Source organism: Felis catus, chromosome D4 (genome assembly GCF_018350175.1).
Source record: "Felis catus isolate Fca126 chromosome D4, F.catus_Fca126_mat1.0, whole genome shotgun sequence".
NCBI classification, from domain to species: Eukaryota; Metazoa; Chordata; class Mammalia; order Carnivora; family Felidae; genus Felis; species Felis catus.
In genome coordinates this window covers 27,107,586-27,135,114 of record NC_058380.1, presented here as the reverse complement: position 1 = coordinate 27,135,114, position 27,529 = coordinate 27,107,586, and the positions used below count along the sequence as shown (strand labels likewise).

Below are 27,529 nucleotides of genomic sequence, written 5' to 3'. Positions count from 1 at the left end.
TCCCTCCCCACATCTCAGGAACTGAAGGGATAATAAGGCTGAAGTGGAAACCAGAATTTAGTGCCTTGTAGAATGCTTTATACAGATAAAATACTTGACAAATAAAAATAACAACAACAACTATTATTATTATTATTATTATTATTATTATCATATCTTTTCTTCTGTGCCAGGGAAACCCATGAACTTGTCTGACCTGAAGTTCCACTTGCTTATCTGAATCCAGGGTCTACCTGGACTGGGACACCCATTGCAGACAGGAAAAAATACCAGGAGGGACACAGTCCTAAGGCACACTGCACCAAAAAATGATTTTGCAGTAGGGACCCAGTTTATTTCTACTTCATGAAGCTATATCCAAATTCAGGTTTCTCTGGTTTATCTTTGTGTTAATATTTATTTATTAAAATGAAATCAGGGCACCTGGGTGGCTCGGTTGGTTAAGCATCTGACTCTTGGTTTTGGCTCAGGTCATGATCTCACAGTTCATGGGCTTGGGACCCCCAGCTGTCAGTGCTGTCGGCACAGGGCCTGCTTGGGATTCTCTCTCCCTGTCTCTCTGCCCCTCCCCGGCTCTCTCATTCTCTCTTTCTTTCAAAATAAATAAACTCTAAGAAAAAAATTTTTAGTGAAATGATCATATTTTCCTCATTTATACATACCAGGACTAAAGTTAGAAGTTGCATTAGGGGCAACTGGATGGCTCAGTTAAGTTAAGCGTTTGACTCTTGATTTTGGCTAAGTTCATGATTTCATGGTTTTTGAGTCCAAGCCCCCCATCAGGCTCTGCACTGACAGTGTGGAGCCTACTTGGGATTCTCTCTCTCTCTCTGCCCCTCCCCTGCTCATTCTCTCTCTCTCTCTCTCTCTCTCTCTCTCTCTCTCTCACGCACACACACACAAACACACACACACACACACACACACACACACACACACACACACACAATAAATAAATAAACTTAAAAAAAAGAAGTTGCATTAAACTGCCTTCCTTCATGATGTTCTCCAAGTATCTGAGTTCATTAGAATTCATATACTTCCTTGAGGATTATTAGCTCATTCTCTCAACCATGTTACCAAGCAGAGAGGGAGAAGAACTGTGTCCCCACCCTTACATAAAAAGCAGCTCTCTCTTTGCAAGCAACTGGTGCACTTTGCAGCTGACATGTCCTAGATTGTTCTAAAAAGAGCAGCAGCACCAGAAAATATAAGAAAAGATGATGCAAAAAGTCCCTGTGAACTGCCACAGCCAGCTTACAATTATAAATGCAGGGGTAGGTAGGCGGAACATCTGTATTCTGAGTCACTCTATTTTTCTAGAAGGGATAATGTCACCAGCTCTCTTGCCGTATAAACCCTTGTGGTCTGTAAGCAGTTTCCAGAACTGGTTCATGGTGAAGTGGATCTTTACACCGTAACTGGCTCTTTCCCTACTCTCATGAACTCAACATGTTCTTAAGTCACCTTAATTAATTATTGACTTCCAGCAGCCCAGGGAGTGTGTGTGTGTGTGTGTGTGTGTGTGTGTGTGTGTGTGTGTATATATATATATATATATATATATATATATAAAATCTATATTTTAAATAATGACTATACAAAATCAGTGTGTGTGTGTGTGTGTGTGTGCGCAGCAGGAATTAAATAACCTTAAAGTCCCATAAAGGTTTGACACCGGATCTCTAATGCCTAGAATATGATACAAATTTAGGGATGTTGCCTTTTGTGGGAAGAAGTCCCAGGGAAAAGCAAAGAGAGAAGTGGCCTTTTTTTCAAGAAAACTATAAAACCTGTTATTCCAAAAGAGAGTTCATTGAGGCTTTTTGGTTAATGAATAACAAAAAGATGCCAGCAAAAAAAAAAAAAAAAAAAAAAGAGTAAGACATGGATGAGAGAAAACAAGACCTAACAGCAGTTTAGGCAGAGCCAAGTTCACCAATGTGTTTTCAGGGGTTACTGCCTCTTCGTGGGTGACTCCTATGGGGAAATTGCACTGTTTAGAGACATGTAAACATCTGTTGACTTAACACTGATTTTCATTCCTTACCCTCACTTCCTGCCAGCCACGGTAAATAGCCTGACATATTGACACTCACTGGCTTTGGTCTGAGTCAGAAGTTTAAAACTTGGTTCTACTCTGCCTACCTGTGTGTCTTAGGACAAGCTTCCTCTCTTCCCCCAAGTCCCGGTTTCCACACCTATACAATGGGGGATAATAGTTCACCCATCTGTCTCAAAGGACAGCGGTAAGGATACAATGAGATAATGCCAGTTACTGCCATACTACAGCTTCTGACACACAAGCATTCTATGACAGCAGGGGAGGCCATTTATTGTAGATTTATCTGAATCAAGGCTCACACTTACAAACACCTAGACCAGAATAAAACCCTCCCGGATAGGTACCAAAACCTCAGCCTCAGAAAGTGACAGCAACACATGAAAAGCTTGCACGAGATAGCATGGGGTAAAGGAGTACAATGAAATCTGCAAGAGGAACCCAGGGTCGCAGAAATACCCACTTTGAAAACTCAGATGCACGCAAGTGTTTGCATCACAATCAGGGCTCCTTGAATGGCTGCAGGTCCTAACTCGTAACTCCAGAAACTAAAATGACCTGTCCTGAATCTGATTTTGCCCAAGGCTTCAGAGGAACCTAGAATGTCATCTTTTCTACTATTCTGTCAGAGGGTAGAAACAGGAAGAGAGGAAGTGGCTAGAAAGTAATAGGGAGGGTCTATGACAGGAGTGTGGCCGACAGGATGTGTCTCAGGAAGTGAGAAGGAGTTACTCATTGTTCTCACTTCCTCTCGACTTCCCCTCCACCAATTTGTCTCCAGATGGCATAGGCTAGGGCCCTGGACATCCTTCAAACTTGACCAGAACTGATATCACTGTACTGTACCACAATAAACTGGCATTATTTTATTATTACTTACTTTCACCAGTTGGTACCCATCTTGCATGGGATCCATGTTTGTTGGGGAAAAGCCCAGGTCAGTCCATTTGGGGAAGAGAAATACCCGTAAGGGTCATGGATGTTGACTAGCATCATGACTTCTGCAAAATCACCCTGCACAGGGTGAGGTGCCTGTGACACTCCAGAAGTGGAAGAGAAAAAAGAGTCAGGAGGATATAGAAAGTTGTTAGAAAGAGAGAAGAAAAAGTCAGTGAAATGATGGGTAGTAATGAAGGACACATCTCCACAAGTTCTCACTCACACTACTAAACCCTGGAAGGCTTAGGAGTGGGTTATGAGTTCACACAGAGTTTGTGTCTGAGTTGATAGGTTACAACATACATGCAGAGGTCGGAGCTAGAAAAAAAAGTGATTAATCATGTGTACATCTACTACAGGCTCAAAGTGTGAGCAGATATGCAAAGGTGAAAAAAGACCTAGAAAAGATGAGAAGGAACGGAAGCAGTCTTCCCAGCCAAGGGAGCTGCTTGGGCTCATGCTTGTGTGCAACCATGCACACCATCACTCTTCCATCAGTATTGGTGGAAATCTGCCCATGTGCCAGGCGCTGTGCTGGGCTGCGAACAAAGCCAGAGTTCTTGCTCTGGTTTGCACACTAGTGGGTGAGACAGACATTGACCAAGTCATTGCACAAACATTTGCAAAATTGCAACTGTTATGAAGAAGAGCTACATGAAACTATATTGAATGCAACAGAGATTAGCCCAGTCAGGGAGACCTGAGATGCTTCCCTGAATAAGCATCGCCTGACCTGAGCACTGAGTGATGAGCGAAGAAAGGACAGAAAAGCAGCTTGGGAAGAAGAATGTGTGCAAAGCCCTGGGGAGGCAGGTTTGAGGACTGAGAAAGGGCAAAGAGTGGCAAGTAGGGGAAAGAGCCCAGGAAGAATGGGCAGGGTGACATTGAAAGGCAGGAAAGGACCAGACTCTTTGGGGACTGAGGACAATGTGATGGAGTAGTCTTTATCTCAAGACGAGTGGGGAGTCATTGAAAGGAAATTGACAGAAATCCCCAAGAAAATCTGGACATGGCAAAGAGACCCCGGCTTATACTTTATCCCCACTCTCTTTGTTATCTCCATTGACTATGAATCTGGCTTAGCCTGAGCAACTGAGATTGCCCAAAATCAGGAGAGAAAACGTGTAGCATTGTTAACTTAGTAATTTCACTTAAATAATATTTTTAAATGTATTTTCCATTAATGTACAATAAAAACTCCCGTTTCTGAACCACCATCAAAACACAAATGCCCAATACATAAATTCATAGTTCGGCATTTAGTTACCTAAAAAACACTGAATTAGAAGTCAAACAGCCTGAGTTCTAATTCTGACTTGGCCAGTTATTAGTCACATGGCTTTGGGTAAGTCCCCAGACTTCTCTCCATCTCAGTTTCCTCATCTGTAAAAAGGGGGTAATTACCATTGCCCAACATACCTCACAGGATCAAAGTGAAAATCTTTTGGAACAGAGCTATATACTAAAATAAAGAGATTATTATCAACCTTTCTCCAAATTGCACAGAAAAACACACAACTTACTCCACTCAGATAATTTTTTAACTTAACATATCAAACTGTTTTGCAATTTTGTTACAAAATAATGCTTTATCTTGAAGGTCATTATAAAACTACTTCTCATGTGCATAAAACCACCAAAAGCGAGATTCTTTGAGAAGAAACGTTTGTTTCACTTTATTGCAACACAGATGCAAGATTCAAGGTAAGTATTCAAAATGTTATACCTACTTGAAAAGAGAAAGGACATATAAAAAGATGCTCAACTCATAAAAAAAAAAGCTGTGGAGATTAAAACCATATGAGATGCTATATCTCACCCATCACATTCACAAAAAATGTAAACTCTTAACAAAACAGTCCGTTGGACACATTGTGGGGAAAATAAACACTCTCATTTGTGGCTGGTGGGTACAAAATGGTACAGTTCCCATGAAGGGGAATTGGATAATATGTAGCAAAACTACATATGTATTTACTCTTTGGCAGATCTAGGAATTTCTTCTAAAAATACCTCCAACTATACAAGAAAATAAATGCACAAGGTTATTCCTTACAGTATCATTTTTTTATTTTTTTATTTTTTTAAAGCTTATTTTTTTATATTTGAGAGAGGGAGAGCGAGAACATAACCAGGAGAGGGACAGAGAGAGAGAGAGAGAGAGAGAGAGAGAAAGAATCCCAAGGAGGTTCTGCACTGTTAGTGTGGAGCATGATGCGGGGCTTGAACTCGCTAACTGCAAGATCATGACCCGAGCCAAAACCAAGAATCAGGAGCTCAACAGACTGAACCACCCAGGCGCCCCACAACCTTATTTGTAATTACAAAATATTGGAAACACCCTAAAGGCCCATATAGAAGTTTGAATAAACTATGGTGCACGTACTCAGTGGAGTACCATATAGCTAGAAAATTAAAAAACAAAAAAGATTTCAATGCCCTGGCATAAACTAATTTCCAGAATATATTATTGAGTGGGAAAAAAAACAAGGTGCTAAAGATTATATGTAGTATGCTACATCTGGTATGATAAAGGTGAAATATATTTATTCATTTTTTTTTACAAAAAAACCCAGAAAAGATAAACAAGAAATGAATGAATTCGATTACCTATGGGATTTGGGGGAATGGGATGGAAGAGATGGAAAGAGACAGGTGTGTCTGAGTATAACTTTTTATACAGTTTTGGATTTTGAAGCACATCGACATTTTACATATTCAAAAAATAAAGCTAAATCAACAAGAATGGCAGGGGTGGGGGACGGTAGGAGAACCTGAAAGTGAAAGAAAGGAATGTACTTGATTATAACCAAGTTGATAACACAAATTACAAAGAAAAACAATGAATCCCAAAAGCTTTTGAACATAATAACAACGTATTCTGACTGTATGCTTTCAGTGGGATTCTAAGGACAAAAGAAACCTTGAACTTTACTTGGTAGGCTTGTTTGCATAGTGATGTGGGTGAGGCAATTCTGAAACTGCTTTATGTATATTGCAGGATTGAGCAAATGAGTAAATATATTGATGTTTTGAGAAAGCAGGGAGTTCACTGTGGGAGAACAAAAATGCAACTGTGGGATGGAGGGGGGAGAGGAAGAATCCTATTTGGATTGGGCATCAATTAGAGGTATCATTATGAACCCGTGATTTTTGGAAAGCATTTCCTAGTTCTGTCCATCTGAGAAGACCTAAGAGCAATTTCTCCCCAGAGCGATAAGCATACAGGGAACAAGGTCTTGCTTCCTGAACACCATTCCCCAAACCCTTTGAGAAAATGCTTAATTTCAAGGTGAACCCAGAATATCTTGTTGTGCCAGAAATCAAGGCAGTGCTCGAAACTGAGGAAGATATGCCAAAGAGATACAAGAACCAGTTTAAGGGGCTGTCACCTGCCAGATTTGGGACAATCTGAGCATTAAAATGGATAATGACAGGAATCGATTACAACACACTGAATAAAGTAGAATCCATGAGTCCATCATGATGTATGTTTTTAAATTTTTTAAGGGATTAGGGAGAGAAAGGAAAACGCTTCTTTATAGAAGAATGCCAACTAAGAAACACAGAAGAGATGACAGAAATGGAAAGTCACTATTTCACAACTACCATCGTAATATTTGATTTCAAGAGAGAATCATCCGTGGACACTAAAACCATAGGGAGAAAGATGGGGGAAGAAGGATACTCACACAGTCCAAAGTGTCACATCCCAAGTTACTTATTAATTACGAAGGGAGAAAAGAGATCTTTGTAATGGGGGAAGTATGGTAGAAAACACCTTAGCCAGATGATCAAACGTAACATCATTGTTACGAATCTATTCACCTCATGGGTCCTCTGTTTTGATACACTATGATGTGTGATACAACATTACCTGGTATTATTCCTGCAAAATGTGTTTAACTTAAGTCTAACCATTAGGAAACAACCAGACATCTGAAATGGAATAGGCCTGGACTCTTGGAAAATGCTAATGTCATGAATAACCAAACAATAATAAAACATCAGCAAGCCGAGCTACGTTAAAGAAGACTAGAGGGGTACCTGGGTGGCTCAGTCGCTTGAGCGTTGGACTCTTGGTTTTGGCTCAGGTCATGATCTCATGGTTTCTGAGTTTGAGCCTTACATTGGGCTCTGTGCTGACAGTGTGGAGTCTGCTTGGGATTCTCTCTCTCCCTCTCTCTGCCCCTCCCCCAGTTGCTCTCTCTCTTTCTCTCAAAAATAAATAAATGAACTTAAAAAAAAAAAGAACACTACAGAGACATGAAAATAAATATAGTATATGATTCTTGCTCAAGTATGGAAGAAAAAATTTAAAAAAGTGTTTTCTTTGTTTTTGTTTCTGTTTAAATGTTTATTTTTGAGAGAGAGTGTGCATGTAAGCAGGGAAGGGAAAGGGAGACAGGGAGAGAGAATCCCAAGCAGGCTCCGTGCTCAGCTCAGAGCCCAATACAGAGCTCAATCTCACAACTGTGAGATCATGACCTGAGCCCAAATCAAGAGTCAGATGCTTAACCCACTTAGCCACCCAGACACCCCAAAAGTAAAACAGTGTTAAATGGCAAAGTGTGCCATTATTGAGGTGATTGCAGAAATTAAAATATGAACTTTATGTTAGAAAATAGTATTGTGTCAATATTAATGTCCCGAATGTGAGAATTGCATTGTGGTTATACAGGAAAATATCCTTGTTTTTAAAAGCTACATGCTGAGGGGTTGGGGGCTTAGGTGTCTGGATGTCTGTAACTCTCAAATGGTTCAGCTAAACACACACACACGGGCACAAAGGGAGGAAAAGAGGGAGGCAGAGAAAGAAAGAGAAAGAAAGAAAGAAAGAAAGAAAGAAAGAAAGAAAGAAAGAAAGAAAGAAGAAAGAAAGAAAGAAAGAAAGAAAGAAAGAAAGAAAGAAAGAAAGAAAGAAAGAAAGAAAATGCAACAAAATGTTAAGATCAGTGAGCTATGGAGATAGTAAATAGATGTTCATTGTACATTTCTTGCAAGTTTTCTGTCGGTTTGACATTTTGCAAAATGCAACATGGCTGGGGGAGCTTTTTATACGGTCACTGTCAGAAGACAGAATAATTAGACAATCTGGGAACCAGTAAACATTCATCAGTTGGTGAATCCTTACCAAGAATGCAAGCTCCGGCAGAAAACCCCAGAGACATTTGGAGGTAGTTGAATTTAGCAACAATACTTAATCAATTAACTCAATACCGGACACCAGTTAAATTTGAATTTCAGATAAACAATGAACAATTTTTTAGGATAAGTATGCCCCAAACATTGCCCTGATCACGCTGTATTTTACCTGACAGCCCGGCTCTAAGAGGCACTTTGACCTGCTCCATGCCCGGGGGATAAAGCATGCCAGGTCAGGAACCCCAGGACAGCTCAAGGTCAGGACCATATTATGTTTCTTTACTTACTATTCTTATTTAATCAAACTCAACCCTTCTTTACAGTTTATTTACTTATTTTTGAGAGACAATATGTGTGCGTGAGCGGGGGAGAGACAGAGAGAGAGAAAGAGAGAGTATCCCACGTAGGCTCTGCACCGGGACACAAAACCTGCTTTTGGGTCTAGAACTCACGAACCGTGAGATCATGCCCTGAGCCGAAACCACGAGTCAGAGGCTTAACCAACCAAACCACCCAGGTGCCCCTCAATCTTCTTTAATGAAGACTACTCCTCAAGTCATATTTTCTCCTTATGTATTGTCGGTACAACCCTAATTTAGGGTTTTTCCGTCACTGCATTTCAAAGTTCCCCTCTCCCCCTGCTCTGCTCTCCCCAGCTTTGACTTCTGAATACCTCGCTTTTCTCATCCTTTACCTTTTTTCCCTTCTCAACTTCCATCTCTGTGGCTTGGGTGAGAATAGTTCCAAAGCAACAGATAATAGTTAGCAGGGATTGCTTCTGGGAATTTGAGTCACCCAATGCCTTTAGTAAGATGCCGTGACCTGCTTAGGGGCCCTCCCCTCCCAAGAACACCTGGATGTCTTGTCTTGCATTTTTGGTACGTTTGGTATCCATGAGGCCAGAGCAGCCCAGGGAAAAGACTTGCATATTAGCCTCTCTCAAATTCCTTATCATAGAAGCCCCTCCTTTTTTGGTCTTCCTTATCAGCTTCTCTTATTGTTCTTACTGTAAATGTTAGTCAGTCTCATGGGTATTTTCTTTTCTCTTCCTTAGGTCCAGTGCTTAGCAAAGTTCAATCATGGATATATCATCTTTATGATTTTTGACATCTCTGGATAATTATTAATAGTTTTCATCAAATGGAGTTGATCTTTTTAATACTTTTTTTAGCAAATTTTACTTCAAAACTCTAAATGGAAATTTAGTATCTCAAATAGAAGATAAATCTAGAAATTAAAAAAAAACATATACATATAATTTAATTTCTCACTCTAATTTAAAATAATCAGGGGCGCCTGGGTGGCGCAGTCAGTTAAGCGTCCGACTTCAGCCAGGTCACGATCTCGCGGTCCGTGAGTTCAAGCCCCGCGTCAGGCTCTGGGCTGATGGCTCAGAGCCTGGAGCCTGTTTCCGATTCTGTGTCTCCCTCTCTCTCTGCCCCTCCCCCGTTCATGCTCTGTCTCTTTCTGTCCCAAAAATAAATAAACGTTGAAAAAAAAATTTTAAATAATCAATAGAAGTAAATCATTATAAATATATAAACATAGAGGGGTGCCTGAACGGCTCAGTCGGTTCAGCCTCCGACTTTGGCTCGGGTCATGATCTCACAGCTTGTGAGTTCAAGCCCCACATCAGGCTCTGTGCTGACAACTCAGAGCCTGGAACCTGCTTCAGATTCTGTGTCTCCCTCTCTCTCTGCCCCTCCCCTGCTCATACTCTGTCTCTCTCTCTCCTTCAAAAATAAATAAACATTAAAAAATTATATATATATATATATATATATATATATATATATATATATATACTTATAAAAATGCACACCCCAAAATAAGTTACTGAGAAGAACTGAACTTCTTGTGATCAGTCAGGAATAGTGGATGTTTGGCTTAATGTTCCTTATCTCTTGCTTACAGTTAGAGAAACTGAGGCCCAGGAAGGAAGATAAGTTGCCCAAAATTAAAGCAAAGTAGACATGGAACAGGATCTACAGCTGGAGACCAGTAGTCCCAGTTTCAGAGTGTGATCGCAGAATGGGAGCATTCAAAAGGAACAGTGGTTCTTCGGGGGTAGGAGGGCTTGATCAGAGGACAGGAGCTTGGTGCATGGCAGGTTAAAAAGAACATAAAAACTCTGGACTCAGAAAGACTCTGGTCAGGTCTCAACTAAAGCCGTGTTGCCATAGCCCCATGAGTTCACTCTTTGAGCCTCTGTTTTATAACATAACACAAACCACAGAAGTACAAGAGGACTATTGGATCCACGTACCGAGTGCTCAACCCAGTGCTTATTCAATCAATTGAAGTTTGCATCCTTCTGCCACAGACCCACCCACCCCCAGCTATGTCTCCTTTTGAAAGAAATACGGTTTTGTTTTGGCTTGTTTTTTCTGAATAACCTCTGCCTGATTTCTCTTCCTCACTGCCCCTGGGTCCAGTATCCAGCTCTCCATCTGTGCAGGGCCCATTGGCAAGGAGAGAGGCAGTGGCTTCCTGGCATCTTCTGAGGGTTGGATCTTGAAAGCCGAAGACAGCCTAGTGATGAGTTCTGATGGCCTCAGATAGCCTCAGCTTTAGGGAGGGCTGCAGGCCTTGGGGCATAGGTTCCAGATCCAGTGAACACTCATGATGGGGTTTTGGAGTGGTGGTGGGAGTCTGAAGCTGACCGCAAAGAAAGAATTCTTGATGATGTCTTTGGTGCAAAAGAGGTGATTTCATCATAGCACGGGAATGGGACCCGTGGCCAGGAAGAGCTGCACTGGGGTGGTGAAGAGTGACCGGTTATACACTGTGGAGTTGAGGGAGGTAAAGTCAAGAAGAAGTTTCTTAAAGGGACTTCCATATGCTAAAAAAGACTCACAGATTACTGGAGGCCTAGCTATTGTCAAGCTAAGGTTGTTTTTCCCTCTAGCAAAGCATTATCATTAACACAGTAGGCACTTCCTGGAGATTAGGCTATTGATAAGCTATTTGTAAACTGATGGAGACTCTATCAGTTTAACCATTTGTTTTCTGTCCTTTCCTTTGTGCTTGGGCAGCCAGGAGTGCCTGAGGTATACCACACATATTCCACCCTGGGGGAGGGACGGGGGTTGTCAGCTTGTACTTTGCCCTCAGCTTGCCTTATGCGCCTTCATCACTCAGAGGCCTCTTGGGAGGTTCAGCCTTAGGAAGCCCTGGGGGTGGAAGACCCACAGGGAACCTAGAGAAGTCTAGAGTGAGGCATTTGATGAGTATGGAGATGAGAGGCTCTTTCTCCACCATGACATTTGAGAGACATGCGGTGGAATCTAAGAAACAGCCTGGAGTTGGGTATTGGGTTTCCATGGGAAAAGAGATGGCTGTGGCTTGGAAGGGAGGCGGGGAGGAGGGAAAGACAGGGCTGCTCATATCCATGGCAACAGGAAGAGGAAGCAGAACCTCCCATCCTTCAGAGGGTGAGATTAGTTGAGGGGAAAGTTTGGAGCACATGAACCATCCCCAGCTCAGAACCAGGCGGAAGTAGATGACCCAAGAGACAAATAGGGTGATCTGGGGAGTGTAAAAGTAACAGCAGGACACAGTCACACAGAGGAAGGCTGAAATTGGCACTTCAGGCATACTTGAGATTCTACATGTCCTTGAAAAGAATCCAGGTATTTCTGGATTCTTCTCAGTGCCAAGGAAGACAGATGGCAAAGTAACCTGGAAATTGCCAGACCTGGAGGGGACGGGGGTTGGGGGGTGGGTTGTAGAGCACCCATGCTGAAAATCACCTAGGAGTTGCAGCTAGACCTCAAGAGAGATGCACAATGTCATCAAGTATAGGGCAGGTCCGAGTTGACAACATTGAACCACTGGGGGTGGACTGGGCTGACAGAACCAACCACGAGTCCCCAAACCTCAGACTCAGCCTTAGATAGATATTTAGCAACAAGGCAAAGAAGAGCAATGGGAAAGACACCAGAAAAGAAACAGGTCCACTCACAGAGCCTGTGGATGTGTACCCAGGGACACGTCTTTCTGGTCCTATGATTCCAGAGCATCACATCCCCAGGTAGCATCCTAGGAAAGTGGAGAAGGAAATCTGAACAATGGGACACATATTCAAGAGACCAAACTGTGAGGAGTGAAGGAGATGATTCATTTTCAGAAATACCAAATAAAAGCTGTGCTGTCTGGTTAACAGTAGGTTTACAGACTATTGGAAAGATGTATGAACCTCTCACCACCCCAACAATGGAGTTCCAAACCTTAAGATACTTCACTTCCTGGTTCTTATTCCCCTCTCCATTTTGCATGCTTATTTTCAAGGGCTTTGCAATGAGCATGAGCCAAAGAACAAAGGGAGGAGGGACTGACAGTCTCTGCGTCACCTCAGGGAAGGTACATTTGTTCCAATCAGACTATTTTTTTTCTTATTTTTGTTTTTATGTTTATTTCTTTTCGAGAGAGACAGAGAGAAACAGAGCATGAGTGGAGTGGGGAAAGGGCAGAGAGAGAGGGAGACACAGAATCTGAAGCAGGCTCCAGGCTCTGAGCTGTCAGCACAGAGTCTAACATGGGATGCGAACTCACAAACCAGGAGGAGATCATGACCTGAGCTGAAATCAGATGCTTAACTGACTGAGCCACCCAGGCACACCTACCACCCCCCAAGTCAGGCTACTTTTTACCTTACATGGGCATAGGAGACTTCCGGGTAAGGCTATAACCTTTGTAGTACTCAGCCAATGAGGAACCAGGGGAGGGACTTGAATGCTAGGAGATAAATTGTCTGCTGTAACTGCCCCAGGTGTGCCTGTCCATCAGACACCTGCTCTTGCAAGGATGTTGCTTCACTGTGCTCCGAGTCTCTTCATCCCTCCTCTGATGGGTCGGTGGGCTTATCGCTCACACAAACCATCAAAGGTCTGATTTAAATCCGAAGACTGAGGTATGTTAATTGGCAAGTTAAAATTTCTCTCCCATAGTTCCCAGAAGAGAGTAGGGCCCCAGAGTAAGACTAGATCAATGTGGGGGAGGAGACTCAAAGCCAAGTCTTAAATTTTCAAATTCAGGACATCTGCCACCATTACCGTATTTTTCAACCCTTCAAGATCTGGGACTGTGTCTGTTTTCCCTCACTTATAAGGGTCCTTATCAGGCACTCGACATTTCTCGAAAAAAAATGAAATAAATGAATGACCATAAGTGTATGGCTAATTCAGGAAAAACAAAATCTAGGTTTGAGTTATTTGTTTTCACTAGCTTCCTGATTTTCCTGGGATTTGACAATGTGCACTGGAAATTAACTTCTTTTACTTTATGCAACATATGTTCCAGGTTGTAAACAGAAGGTCCTGGAATAATGTAAGCTAAGACTCTTCGGCAGGCAGGAGCTGGAGAGTCTGTTAGCTCTTGGCAATTCCTCAAGCCACAGAAATTAGAAAAGTCCAGACTTGGGGCACCTGGGTGACTCAGTCAGTTGGGCATCCGACTTCCGCTCAGGTCATGATCTCACAGTTTGTGGGTTTGAGCCCCGTGTCAGGCTCTGTGCTGACGGCTCAGAGCCTGGAGCCTGCTTTGGATTCTGTGTCTCCCTCTCTCTCTCTGTCCCTCTCCCGCTCGCGCTCTGCCTCTTTCTCTCAAAAATAAACATTAAAAAAAATGTTTTTTAAAAGAAAAGTCCAGCCTAAACCTGACTTGGAGGAAGGTCTTTGAAAAGAATGTACAATGAGAGCCCCTCAAAGGCCCCCTGAATGTTGTCTCCCTCCAATACAACACTAATTATCTTCTGTCCTCTGACTTCCATGGAGCAGAGGAAGGAGCATCTGTCTCTTCTGATATTCTAAGAAGGTGGATATCAGACTGGAAGGTCTTCCCTGATCAAACAGCAAAATTCTAAACACATTTTTCAATTTTCCCACGTATACCCTGATTTACGGGAAAGCCAAAGTTTGCTGCAAAGTCTGGAGGTGAATTTGTTTAAGAGAGGTGAAATGAACACTGTTGGCTGGCATTCTCACCTTTCTCATTCCTCATAGGACCTAGATTTCATCCATTATCTCATCCTCTCTCAAACAATGCAAGTGCCCCAAAGTCAACCGACCCTACCCCCTCGCTCCGAGGGTGAGCCTGAAGGTCTAAGACGTGGTTTTCAACTGGAGGTGATATTGCTCCCCAGGGATGTTTGGCACTGCCTGGAGATATTTTGGATTGTCACAACTAGGGGGAAGTCCACTGGTAGAGGCCAAGGACACTGCTAAACATGTTGCCATGCACTGGACAGCCCCTCCCCCCCCCCCAACAAATACTATCCAACCCAAAAATGCCTGTAGTCCAATAGTAGAGAAACACTGGTCTGAGGGTAATGGCATCCCCCTTCCCAAAGATTGATTTAAGTTTGCAAGAGTTTCTTGGAAAGTTGTTCCTGGCCTCCAGAGGCCACCTTCCTTTCTGCTGGGTATGGTGGTGGACTGATGTGACATCCGGAACTGCCACTGTCATCATGCCCCCCCGGGTTATGCCCTCCTGTGTATGTGAAGACAAGGTCCATATACACAGGAGGGTGTAACCTCTGGATAAAGCTGACATTGAAGCTTATACCACCACTCTGAACTTCCAGTTTTGTGAGCCAATAAATAATCCTCATTGTATAAGCCAGTTTTGACAGAGGACTTCAACTACCTCTATTTTGACTTCAGTCTGTACTTCCTAATTAAGTTCCTTCCAGCTTATCTCTTAACTCACACAAAAGACTCTGCAGGGCAAAGCATCCTGTGATGGGAACCCGAAATTACTCCCTCAAGCAATAACCACTGCCCCGAGCCAGCAAGACCCCACGTGATTGACTCCAAGACAATGATCTACCTGAACTTCACTGCTTACCTGCACGTACCCGCCCAACTTTGCCCCACATTCTCCTTAAAGAAACCTAGAAGTATTTTCAGCACTTTGGAGACAGTCTATGAGACTCTAGTCTGTGGTCTTCCTGGTGCTGGCCTCACTGAAATAAATTCCTTTCCCGTTTCACCACCACTGTCTCTCGGCCTTCGAATTTTGTCAAGAGTGAGTGGCTGGCCTGCTTGGGACCCCTGCAGCCAGGTGCTCTTGCAGCCCTGTGCCCTCGTTACAATTTAAATTGGGTTTTTACAGGGGTGCCTGAGTGGCTCGGTAGGTTAAGCATCCGACTTCGGCTCAGGTCATGATCTTGCAGTCCGTGAATTCAAGCCCCGTGTTGGGCTCTGTGCTTAACTGACTGAGCCACCCAGTGCCCTGAGAAATGACCTTTGAGAGGGGTACCTGGGTGGCTCAGTCGGTTAAGCGTCCAACTCTTGGTTTTTGACTCAGGTCACGATCTTAGTTTTCGGCTTCAAGACCTGTGTCAGGCTCTGCACTGATAGTGTGGAGCCTGCTTGGGATTCTCTTTCCCTCTCTTTCTGCCCCTCCCCTACTCATGCGTGCGCGCTCTATCTCCCTCTCTCAAAATAAATAAATAAAAATTAATAAATAAAAATTTTAAAAAGTAAAAAGAAGGGAGAAATGACTTTTGAGAGAAGATAGTAAGGAGATGAGAGTGTGAACAAAACAGACACCAAAGAAAGGAAAGCATTCTAGGTTAAGGGAACAGCCAGTGCAAAGTCCTGAGGCAAGAACTCTCCTGGTGTGATGAAGGAATCACAAGAAGGTAGTGTGGCTAGGGTGGAGTGAATGAAGGGGTAAGAGGCATTAGGGGTGAGATCAGAAGTACAGGGAGGGGCTTTGTAGCCATTCTATGAACTGTGGCTTTTACTTCCACAGGAATGGGGAACCACTGAGGGGTCTTGAGGGGGAAACCATAGTCTGGCTTAGATTTTAAATATCAGTTTCCTGGCTGTCGTGTAGAGATTAAGGAAGGCAAAAATAAAAGCTGATGATTGCAGCAATGCCGTGAATCATAGTGGTAAGTAACAGGTTGGAAGTAGTGGAGATGGCAAGACACCGGATTTCAGACATATTTGAAGGAGCCAACAGTTCCCTGAACAAAGTAGATAAAACACACTAGGAAAAAAATTGGCCTACAAAGCTATGAACACAACCGCTGAACTTCTGACTCCCCGGCTACAAAGAAAAAGAACACCAGCCCTGGGTGTGTTAAAGGTTGACTTGTCAAGATGTATCACAATGTCAGGCATGTGGTTGAAGACAGAAGATACATGGTAACACACGGAGCAGTGTTAATATCCCCTGAACCAGACCGCCCCCAAAATTTCTGCTTCAAGTTGCTACAGATATGTCTAGATCAAGAAACAATCCTCACAAAGATTCTGAGAAACTCAGCATTCCCTACAGTGACAACCAAAGAAGAATCAAACCAAACTTTACAACTGGATTTTAAGGATCCCCATGATTAATTTAAATCCCCATTGCAGTATAATATGGACAAAAAGAGCTATGTTGCCATTATCTTTTTATTAGTATTGCATCTCATTTGAGAGAGCCTCGTTTACCCTCAAGACAAATCTCAAAAGCACATTCAGAATGGATGCTAGGCATTGGGGAACACATCGAAGAGAATGCAAATAAAAAATATTTTAAATTCTTAAAGGATGTATCCTCCAGTGATCCTGTAGAACTCGAGACACTTGAGGCCGAATTTTCCTCAACCAGGTCTTTTGTATAAAAATTACTCAACTGGGTGTGGTGACGCTACTGTCCCATAATAAATGTATTCATGTATCACTACACTCCCTTTAGACCCTATTAAAGGCCATTGTCTGCCTGTCAGACAGATTATTGGCTAGATTCTCACGTCTGTTCAGACCCCAAAGCATCTAGATAAGGCATTATACAAAAGTAGCACCAACACGTTTTAAATCACCTTTAGCATAGACAGTAGTTAATAAAGGACTCTGCCTCATTAAGTGGTTTCCAGCAGCGCCCTTTACTTTAGCATAAATACTATTTCCCCATCTTTAAAACGGGCATAATGGTATTTTCCTGAAGGACTTGTTGTGAAGATTAGAGTTAATATTTGTAAAGCCCCTCAGAACAGTGCCTGACAATACCCAGGGCTTATGTGTCCATTATTATTCTAAGACCTTTGCTCCGCAGCATCTCATGGATTTAAATTTAAATGCTCCTAAAAAGCAGAGAGACCAAAACTGTCAACTTTTCTCAACACTCCCTGATTTTATTAGTTGTTCGAGGCTTTCAAAGCATTTAGAACAAGACAGCAAGGAAGGTAACACGGTCAAAAGAAGAAAAGAAAAGGAACCCCGAGTTGTTTGCTAATGCCAGGTGTGCATTCTTCTTTCAAAATTTCGAGCATGGTTCTCCCGGATCATCCTTTGCGATTACACAGACTCTCGAAAACACGGTTTTGTGTTGTTCAGTAAAACAAATCCGTAGCCAGTCTAAGAAAAAAGCGAAGCATTTCCCTTGACCACACTGAGATCTGGGTGAACGGCTTAGATGCGGGCATTTCTAAGACCTCGCGGAATCGTAATCGTCAGAAAAACAGCAAGAGCGCTACAAGGCCTCACATTCAGGCTGCACTTGCCCTGCACTCGCCCGCAACCAAGAGCATCCAGGGGCAAAGCCGCGCCGCCGGCGCACGAGCCGCCCGGGCTCCGCGCCTCCCGCGGAGCACAAGAGACTCGCTCGCCCGCGCCTCCCGGGTGCTAGCGAGGCCTAGGAAGCCGGCCCCGGGAGAGGAGAGGAGAGGAGGGGCGGAGCGGGGCACCCCGGCCAGACTCGACGCCGGAGCCCCGGAGGGTGCGCGCGACCGCGGCGGCGGCGGAAGCGGGCGGGGCGGGCCGGGGGCGGGGCGGAGGCGGGGCGGGGCGGCGGGCGGCCCTGCGGGCGCAGCGCGCGTTTCCGGCGTGCGCGGCGGTGCGCTCGGGCGGGGGCACCGCCGGCTTCGAATCGCGCACAATGAGACAGCGCTGAGCGCCGGAAGTGGGGCCGAAGGAAAACACGGAGAGGGAGCCCGGCCGGGACAGGAAGAGGCGGGGGACCGCGGCGGAGGTGGTGAGTGCTCCGGGGCGCCTTCTGCCCGCGTCCCTCCCAGACTCGCCTCCGGGGTGGGTCTCCGGTGGGTTCCCTCGTCTCCGGAGTAGAGGGCGGGCCCGGCCCGGGAGAAACGTTGGCTCCTTCCCCCGCCGGCCTCCTCGCCCCAGTTGCGAGGACCGGGGAGCCCCCAGGCCGGCGGGGACTGAGCTCCCGGGTTCGAGTCCGCATCTTCACTTTGTGTCAGACCCTGCCGGCGCCGGGGAAGAAGGGACTTGGGTGGAGGCACTCGACCCCGGCCCCCTGGCCGGCCGGGGGGACCCCGGAACCCCATCGAGGAGGCAGGTCACTTCCTGCTTCCTGGTCCCCGAGGTGGCTTCGTGGCCAGGAGTGCGGGGACGCCTCCTCTTTCTCTGCCTCCGGCCTCGAAGGGTGGAAACTGAGGCAGATCGGGGGTGGGGCGATCAGACGGGGGGTTGAAGAGGGAGAAATGCTGTTCTTGACAAAACCAAACTTGTTTGGGGTTAGAGAATGAGGACTGGGGAGGTGAGCTGGACTTGTCTCTTGGTGGGAAACCCAGTCCCTTTCACTAGAGGGGACTCTTGGTGGGGAGCGAGCCCCTCTTTAGCCCAGGCGACCGAAGCCTGTGGTTCTGAATAGTGGTAGTGAGGGGGAGCCGAAGCCCTTCCCTGGAGGACGGAGAAGGGACAGAAAAGTGAAGCCGAGAGGAGATGAGCTACGTTCACACAAAGTTTTGGTTACTTTGTATAACACTTAAAAGTAATTGCCAACTTTTTTTTTTAAGACTGTTTCCGGAGCTTTCTAACAGCGTAGGCTTGGGATGAGGGTTTTGTTTTGTTTTGTGGAGGAGCGCTTTTGTTTTATAGGTAAAGCCAACCAACTTGGTGTGAGTAACATTTTTTTTATACTGCAGTTCTCAAGACTGTAGGGAGCTTCCCTTAGTCACAGATGTAATCGTCACGTTAAATAGTAAGTACTAATTTTCATGGAGACTATGATAGGACTCAAGCAAGCCTCCCAACTTTTGGTGTAATGTGCTGATTATTAGGATGTGATGGAAATTAGGAAAGGAAGAGTTTCTTACAGACTTTTGGGCACCTGTGCAATAAACGTGTGGTATTTCACATGCTTGGTATGATATCTTGTTATGGTTTGATAATTTCCCAAAATGCCTTCTTCCAGGTGCAGAGTAAGAAAACTGAAGTCAAAGACCATGGGAGATGCCGCAAAACCTTACTTTGTGAAACGCGCTAAAGACCGAGGAACTATAGATGATGAGGATTTCAGAAGGGCTCACCCCCAGCAAGATTATTTAATAATGGATGACTATGTTAAAGGCCATAGCAGTAAAATGGAAAAAGGCCTTCCAAAAAAAAAATTAACACCAGGGAACTATGGGAATACCCCCAGAAAAGGACCATATGCTGTTTCCAGCAATCCCTATGCATTTAAAAACCCAATTTACAGTCAGCCCGCTTGGATGAATGACAACCACAAAGATCAGAGTAAGAGATGGCTCTCTGATGAACTTGCTGGTAATTCAGACAGCTGGAGGGAATTCAAACCGGGACCTAGAATTCCTGTTCTAAACCGACCAAGAAAAGACTCCTTTCAAGAAAGCGAAGATGGATATAGGTGGCAGGATGGACGAGGCTGCAGAACTGTAAGACGACTGTTTCATAAAGACTTGACAAGCCTAGAAACCATGTCAGAAATGGAAGCAGGAAGCCCTGGTAATGTGTTCCAACTTGTCAAGTGACAAGCCCAAAGTCGCAGTATCTTTTCTTTGTCATCCAAATGAGGTTTATTATTTTCAGCACTGCAGTTCCAATTTTTCATAGTCTCTGCTTATTTAATGCGAATACTCTTAAGAAAGAACTGTAATCGTGGCATTTGGGCAACTTCAACACGTTGCATGTATTGGTCTCTTTAAAAGTTTACTGTGCCGTGAGGCTCATTTTCCTTCGGTAAACATATTTCCCATTGGTGCTTTCTACAGAAGAGGGTGATGATATCCCCCTGGGGACTGTTTCATATTTTCTGAGTGGTGTATATGTATTTTCTAAATTATGTATTGTAATTTTGTATTTGAATAGTGAATGTGTCCATAATATAAATGACAGAATATAAAGCTAAAACAAAAAATCTTACTCGATGTAAATACACAATATAGACCACATAGATTTCCTGTCTCAGAGGATTATATGTCTTTTGGAGGGAGCATCGATCTCCAGAGGAGGATAGTCTAGGATTTTTTTTTTTTTCTTTGCTCAACAGTGAGCTGCACGGCAAACAGACTGGGACACTTTAAGTTTCGAAAGTCAGAAATACAGATAAGTTTTGCCTTTTAGTTTCCGTAGAACCAAAACCCATTTCTAAGGGCCAGGTGTGCTTGATAATAATTGCCCCAAAGTGATTATTTATACATTTTTCTCAAAGGTGGATAGTAGATTTTGTCCATGTAGCCATAATTTCTATAAACAGGAAAATTATGTAATGGACAATAATTACTGAAATGAAATAAACTCATAAATATGAAGGAAAGAGTAAAACAGTATTTAGTCTGAAAATGCAAATTATGCTTGGGAAAATGGGCTTTTAAATTTATTGGCTGGGAGCCTTTTTTTAGTGACCATATAGAATGGGTGGCAAACTGGCCAGCACTTTAAAGTTGTTTGTTTGCTTGTTTGTTTTAAATTTAAATGCATCTAGGCAATATTGGCACTCTCCTAGGTGTCCAGAGGCCTTTTTTCTTTCATGTTATCTCACAGTGGCCAGCTTACATTTCTGTATTTTACTGGTAAGGCGTTTGATTTTGTGACCTGGACATGTAGAATACTTAACAGAGAAAATGTCACTTATTTTTAGAGGGTCTTTTGATAGTGTTAAATGAGAGAAAAGGTGCTGTTTTAGATTTCTTAAGGTAGGAAAAGCAAGAGAAAATTCCTTGTATCAAAGAGTACAAACAGAATGAGGTGTTACAAAGGAATCAGTCAGGAGAGAAAATCTTGGCCTCATAAATCTTGAAGCTAGAAAGGATGCTAGAAAGAACTTGAAGGAAGTGTCTGATGCAGTGCTCTGTCGTGATATATCAAGGTAGAATCACAATTTTGCAAAGCAGGCAGCTGTGGCTTGGCAAGGTTAAATTTATCCAGACTGATTATGCTGGGTGGTAGATGAGGAAGTGAACCTGAAATTGAGTACTGTGCTGCTTTGGCCATTAACAGCCTCACTGGACCTTGAATTTGACAGAGGGAAATGGAACATGTATTGATAATTTCTTGACTTTTGATTTGTGTTTTTCTTTTTAAAAGTCTGTGTACATTTAAGTATTTTTGTATTACTGTGTCCAGGTAGGACATGGACATTTTAACTTAGTTACCAATAGTTTTTTTTGTTTTTTTTTTTAAAAAGTTGATCTTGAGTAGCATTATAGAAACAAAAGATTTATAGAACGAAAGTTTGCAACCAGACAAATACTAATAGGGACTGTTAACAGACTGAAAGCCTCATATATGTATTCTTGTTTAGTCTGAAAAGCAACCAAAAAAGTTGCTTTTAAGTGGTTTTGAACAGGAAGTACATACTTTTACTATCCTTTTAATTGAAGGCAATCCCCAAACCCCCATATTCTCTCCATATGAAAAAGAGGTATGTTCTTTCACATTTGCTAAATGAAGGACTGCTCAGCTTCTAGCCCCTGAAAATCTTCAGAAAGGAAATAATTTTAAGCTGTGGTATAAAATTGCTTACTGTAGAGAGAAATTCAATTTGAAGTATAAACTTTGCACTGCACTCAGGATCCTAAAAAGGATCTCGTTAAAGGGACTGAAATTTTCTTGAATCAGAATTATGTCTTAATAAGCAAGGGTCTCATTAAATGATGTGAGAAGATACAATGAAAATTATCTTAGAGTTGCTTTGTTTTTTAATACTTATTTTCTATCTTTCAGTTCTATGTTACCGCCCTGTACTTCATCCCTCACATATCCTAGATTGCCAATGTAATGTATTTGGGACAATGCCATTAGTGATCTTAGCTGGAAAATATCCACTCAAATACACATGTCCTTTGTGAATGGAATAATGGGCCATATGCAAATAAAATGTGGGAGACTTGGAATAGTGTATATAGAGAATTCATGTTACAAGACACATGGGATGAGCTAGGTTGCCTTCCTCGAATTATGGGAACTCTTTAGCAGTACCCAGCTTTATCCTTCCAAGATTCCCGTCAATGAGATTTTACTTGCTATTTTTACCATGCAGTCCTGTGAAACTCAGTTCAGAAGGTGATACTGTCTTGTCAGTTACAGTCTGTTCTAAATGTGAATGGATATGGATTTTAGTAAGTTCTTTCCAGTTCTTACATTGTTAGATAAAAGGCTGGATTTCAGAATTCCATCCATGCTTCAATCTTTACTTCAAATCCTGTTAACTTTGATTTAGTCATGTGTCCCTGAACCAAGTTATTTTCTTGGGCCAGCATTTTCCCCATCTGTACAATGGGGATAACATTAGCATCCATGACAGGATCACTGTAGGGATTAAACGAGGCAGTGCACATAAAGTGCTTGCATTGCATCTGTCGCATAAAAAAATACTCAGTAATGACAGCTGCTGTCATCATCATCTGAATTTCTGCAGCCATCCACTTCTCTGTATAAAAACAAGGAATGGGGTGCCTGGCTGGCTCAGTCTGTGGAGCGTGGGACTCTTGGTCTCAGGGTTGTGAGTTCGAGTCTCACGTTGGGTGTAGACATTACTTGAAAATAAAATGTTTAAAAAAGCAATAAGGAATTAATTGTACTCTTTGGAGGGAAATCGAAGTCACTCTGGAAAATGACAGCAAATAGGTGAGAAGCCTTTGTGATCAAGAAGGGAGGAGTTAAAGAAATTGGGTTCCATAGCAATTACAGTTTTGTAAGCTAATGTGGACTTTTCTAATGGGTATTGCACATATTAGTGTAAATCTCTAATGAGCGTCAAAGTAAGAAACTTATTATGAACACTGAAATCACAGATGTAATTATTTAGTGTAGACCTTGTAATGATAGGCAAATTACATGTGAATAGACACATAGCTAAGTTAAAAGAAGTTCTTGTCTCAGAAGTTTATGCAGACCGGGGCACCTGGGTAGCTCAGTCAGTTAAGCGTCCTAAGTGTCCAACTCCTGGTTTTGGCTCAGGTCATGATCTCACGGTTGGTGGGTTTGAGCCCTGCCTCAGGCTCTGCACTGATGGTGTGGAGCCTGTTTGGGATTCTCCATCTCCCTCTCTCTCTCTGCCCCTCCCCTGCTCTCTCTTTCTCAAAAATAAAACTTTAAAAAAAAAAAAAGTTCATGCAGACCAAGAGCACTGTCCTTAAAAGATTATGATAAATTAATTGGGAGTAGAGGAGTGGTAAGTATTAAAGTAGACTGATTTTTGTCTGCAAATGATACTTACCTTTTAGTATTTTATTTGGTCCATTTTGATTGCCTTTTTAAAGAAACTATTTGTCCTAATACTTCAATTTCTTTTAATTGCCACTTATACTATAGAAGCTATTCACAGAATTTCACTATATATTCACCTTCTGGTACTTTAAGCACAATGCTTGCTACTTTTTCTTTAGAGCTGTTCACAGTAGCTTTTTTCAAATTAGAGATCCTGTACCTCCCTTTTCTGACTCAGAATTTTTTTCAGTCAACTGATTTCATTGTAAGTGCCATAGAAGAAATGAGTTCCACTGTAAACTTGACCTAGGAATTGGTTCATGCAGGGCTTTTCAGTACATTTCTATTTTGAAATTTGTAATTTTTGATAAGCCACTTAAACATTATTCAAACCATTTGTCACCATTTTAATTGGGGAAATGAGTTTTATTTTGATCATAGGTATTACTGGTAGCTTCATTTTCAGAGCTTGATAGAAGTTATCAAAGCTCTTGAAAACCATTGTTTATAGATCAATCCCACAGTCATCTTCAGTTTCCCAGATAGAAAAGTTGTAAGTTTAAAAAAAGGAAAAAAGTTTTGTTAGTTAACAAAGCTTGTAGAACTAACAGCAGAGTTTAAATGAATTAGTCTGTACATACAGAAAACTTTTTTTCCAACTACTGGTCGTTTTTCTTTGAAATGTACTTAGTGTGCAGGCTGTTTAAAGAAGCTAAAATGAAAGTAAAGATAAGATGGGAACTAGTCCTCAGTAAATACAATTTTGGCCTGGACTTCTTGTATGAATATGGGAGGAGGGCCCAATCACATGAAAGGTAAATTTACAACTAGATGATGGATTTTCACTCCAGATAAGAATGTAGTTGATTTCTGACTTCTTTGGAGATAACCCTGTTGTCCTTTGCTCTGTTGAGCTTGTTCACTTACAAAAAATGAAAGCACATATGGATAGTTTTCATTGGAATGGCAAGTATACTTACAGGCACACTAGAATATGATGCATTAACATTGTAATTATGACATACTAGGTATATTAGAATTCCAAGTATGCTTGCCTTCAGAGGATAATTTTTACTATTGCTTGAGTATGGGAGCACACCAGGAAGAAATGAGAAAATCACATTGGTTGAAATGGATTCTTTTTCAGTGTTCCAAAAAGAGGATTTCTGAGGACTGATGTGTCCAGATGAGGTGGTTAATGAATATTCACGCATTTTATCCATGGAAGAGCTTTCCTTTTGCTGTGTTCAGATGTCATTCTGATAATCACATGATTTACGTCATAAATATGTACGGTCTGCTTTTTCATCAGAGCAGTATTATTCAATATTGCCAATAATATTTTCCCCCTAACTTAAGAAAACAAGAAGCAGAGATCCAGACCTCGGAAGCCACGGAGGTCTAGAAATGAGGAAAATGAGCAGGACGGAGACTTGGAAGGCCCGGTGATTGATGAGTCTGTGCTTTCAATGAAAGAGCTCCTGGGCTTACAGCAGGCAGAGGAGCGATTAAAGAGAGACTTCATTGACAGGCTCAAAAGGGTAATGTCTTTTATTTGTTACTTAAAATCGTTGTCTTGGTTTAAACTGTGTTAGTAATTGGGAATATGTGCTTTGAGGAGTCAGGTATCCTACTGTAGTTTTTAGTATTTAAGGACTACAGGTTAAAAAATAAAAGTGATAGTTTGATTTAATAGAGTTACTTCAAAAAAAATGACTATTAAGATAGTAAAGAGTGACAATAATATATTAACAGCTTTGAAAGTGATGGGGAAATCATTTCTGGCTAATTTTTGTTTGCCTGTATTTTGGAAGATACATATATATGTCTCTATAAATCTCTTCGAATTACAGCGACCAAGAAACTACCCTACAGCTAAGTACACCTGCAAACTTTGTGATGTTTTAATTGAATCCATTGCATTTGCCCATAAGCATATCAAAGAGAAGAGGCACAAGAAAAACATTAAGGTAACTTCAATGCAACCCAAACAAATATGTTTTACTTTTCAGTTGTTTTTACTTGTCATCTTTTGACTTTCCTCCCTTTAAGACTGTGATATTAATAACATGACTATATTATTGAATTTATTTTAGCCAAAATACTTTACATTGGTCAGGTATGTTTTGCGGGACAGTCTTGTGAATTTCTTTAAGAACAGTATCAGGATGAGTGAAGTCATTAATAGGACATAGGTATATGCCCTTATGCCAGTCATAATAAAGCAAATAATTTGTCATTGCTGCTTTTAATGTTCTTTCCCTGCATTTTTTCCTAATTCCTGCCTTCTGTTATCACTTTATGTGCATAAAGAAGTATATAGGTTTGATGAGATGAAGACTAACACAGCTAAGGTGAGAGGGAGAGCTAAGAAAAATAATTCCAGAGTATTCTACAGGGTGTTGTCTCAGTGAATGGTAGAAGGTAAAAACTGTGTGAGTCATTTTTAATCTCAATATTGATCTTAAAAGGAGAAGCAGGAGGAAGAGTTGCTCACTACGTTACCCCCGCCTACACCCTCCCAGATAAATGCAATTGGTATTGCCATTGACAAAGTGGTACAGGAGTTTGGCTTACACAATGAGAACTTGGAACAGAGACTAGAAATTAAACGTATCATGGAAAATGTGTTCCAACACAAGTTACCAGGTATTTTCTAGATTTGTTTTTCTATTTAGCTACCTAAAAGTACCTCATTCATTTTTCCTACGAGTAGCGATTTTCATCTAACAGAACTTGATTTGCCGTGTCCTGAAGCTCTTAGTTTTTTGTGTGTTTTTGTTTCTCCTGGCTTTTCCCTAAGGTAACAAAGACTTTTACGTGCATTATTTTTAAACCTGTTTTCACTATGAATTTCATTGTACACAGGTACTTTAAATGCCCCATATTATTGGGGCACTGTGAATCCCTTGTGCATATATTTGTTTACTTTCCTGTCTCTTTAAATTGACATAATATTTTGAGTTAAGAAGTACATTTGAGTAATTTTCAGGTACCAGAAAAGTTCTGTTTAGCCACTTTTCAAAAGAATTGCAACATTTATAATGAGCTCTGAAAACTATTTTGTAATAGATCTTGTGTGCTGTTGGTTAATTTTCCAAGTTTTGCCCGTGGAGCCAGAGAAAACTATTTTGTAGAAAGCTCCACAAGTGATTCTGACCCACAGTGAGAGTTGGAATCACTATTCAGAATTTATCACCATATCACCCGTAGAATTATTTGTTCTACTGAGAAATCATTCATATAGTACATCATTCATGCTTCTGTATACTTTCATAAAAATAAAGGGCAGATATCTGTTCATTTCATCATTTCTGTGTCTCATCCTTTACATTGTAGACAAGTTCCTGAAAAGGCATGTGTAATTTCAATAATTTTTGCCATAGATTTCCATTGTAAAACTGAATGTACTTTGTCACGGAAGACTGTTAAAACTCAGAGAAATCACTTGATTTAACAAACCTTAAAAACCCCACAAAAAAAAATCCCTTGATGAGAAGGAATAATTTTTTGGCACAATGGTAGTAAACAGTAAAACTTAGCAGGGAAAATGCTGTATGTAAATATAGGCAGGACACACACACACACACACACACACACACACACACACACACACCCCTTCGTCTGAAGAGTGAATTGCTTATTGACTAGCATTTTAAGTTAATATCAGTGATATAATTATTTTCAAAAGTTTTCTGAAATAGAGTATATTATGTTAAAGGCTTTTTTGTTCATAATGAGTATTCCTACTGAAAAGTAACCTTATGCTGAAGGTCATTTTTATGGTTATTTTACTGAACATGATCTTTATAGTAAATTACATCTATGCATGTTTTCTAAAAGGTAAAATGTTTCCGTTAACTCTTTAATATACTATCAAGTTTATAGATCTGAGACAAAGTTAGGCAGCCCTTTTTGACTTTCACATTGTAAAAATCATTGCAAATAGTATTTTCTGCACAAAATGAAAAGTAAT

The 27,529-nt window shown here is 41.8% G+C and overlaps 1 protein-coding gene across 10 annotated transcripts in view; it reads left to right on the top strand.

The window, feature by feature from the left end:
• The first annotated feature begins 17,980 nt into the window (after window positions 1–17,980).
• TUT7 (terminal uridylyl transferase 7) overlaps window positions 17,981–27,529 on the top strand; it is a 63,162-nt gene continuing 53,613 nt past the window's right edge. For 5 of the 10 annotated variants that reach the window (XM_045043501.1, XM_003995455.6, XM_019815838.3 and 2 more), the window contains exons 1-5: window positions 17,981–18,115; window positions 19,298–19,848; window positions 24,913–25,094; window positions 25,407–25,523; window positions 26,025–26,202. In XM_045043501.1, coding sequence (XP_044899436.1) covers window positions 19,329–19,848; window positions 24,913–25,094; window positions 25,407–25,523; window positions 26,025–26,202 — 997 coding nt within the window. In that variant the 5' untranslated portion in view covers window positions 17,981–18,115; window positions 19,298–19,328. Of the gene's footprint in view, window positions 18,180–18,310; window positions 18,436–18,525; window positions 18,641–18,763; window positions 19,085–19,297; window positions 19,849–24,912; window positions 25,095–25,406; window positions 25,524–26,024; window positions 26,203–27,529 lie in introns of those variants that run through there. The other 5 variants (XM_019815835.3, XM_019815833.3, XM_045043499.1 and 2 more) reach the window with 5 other exon arrangements.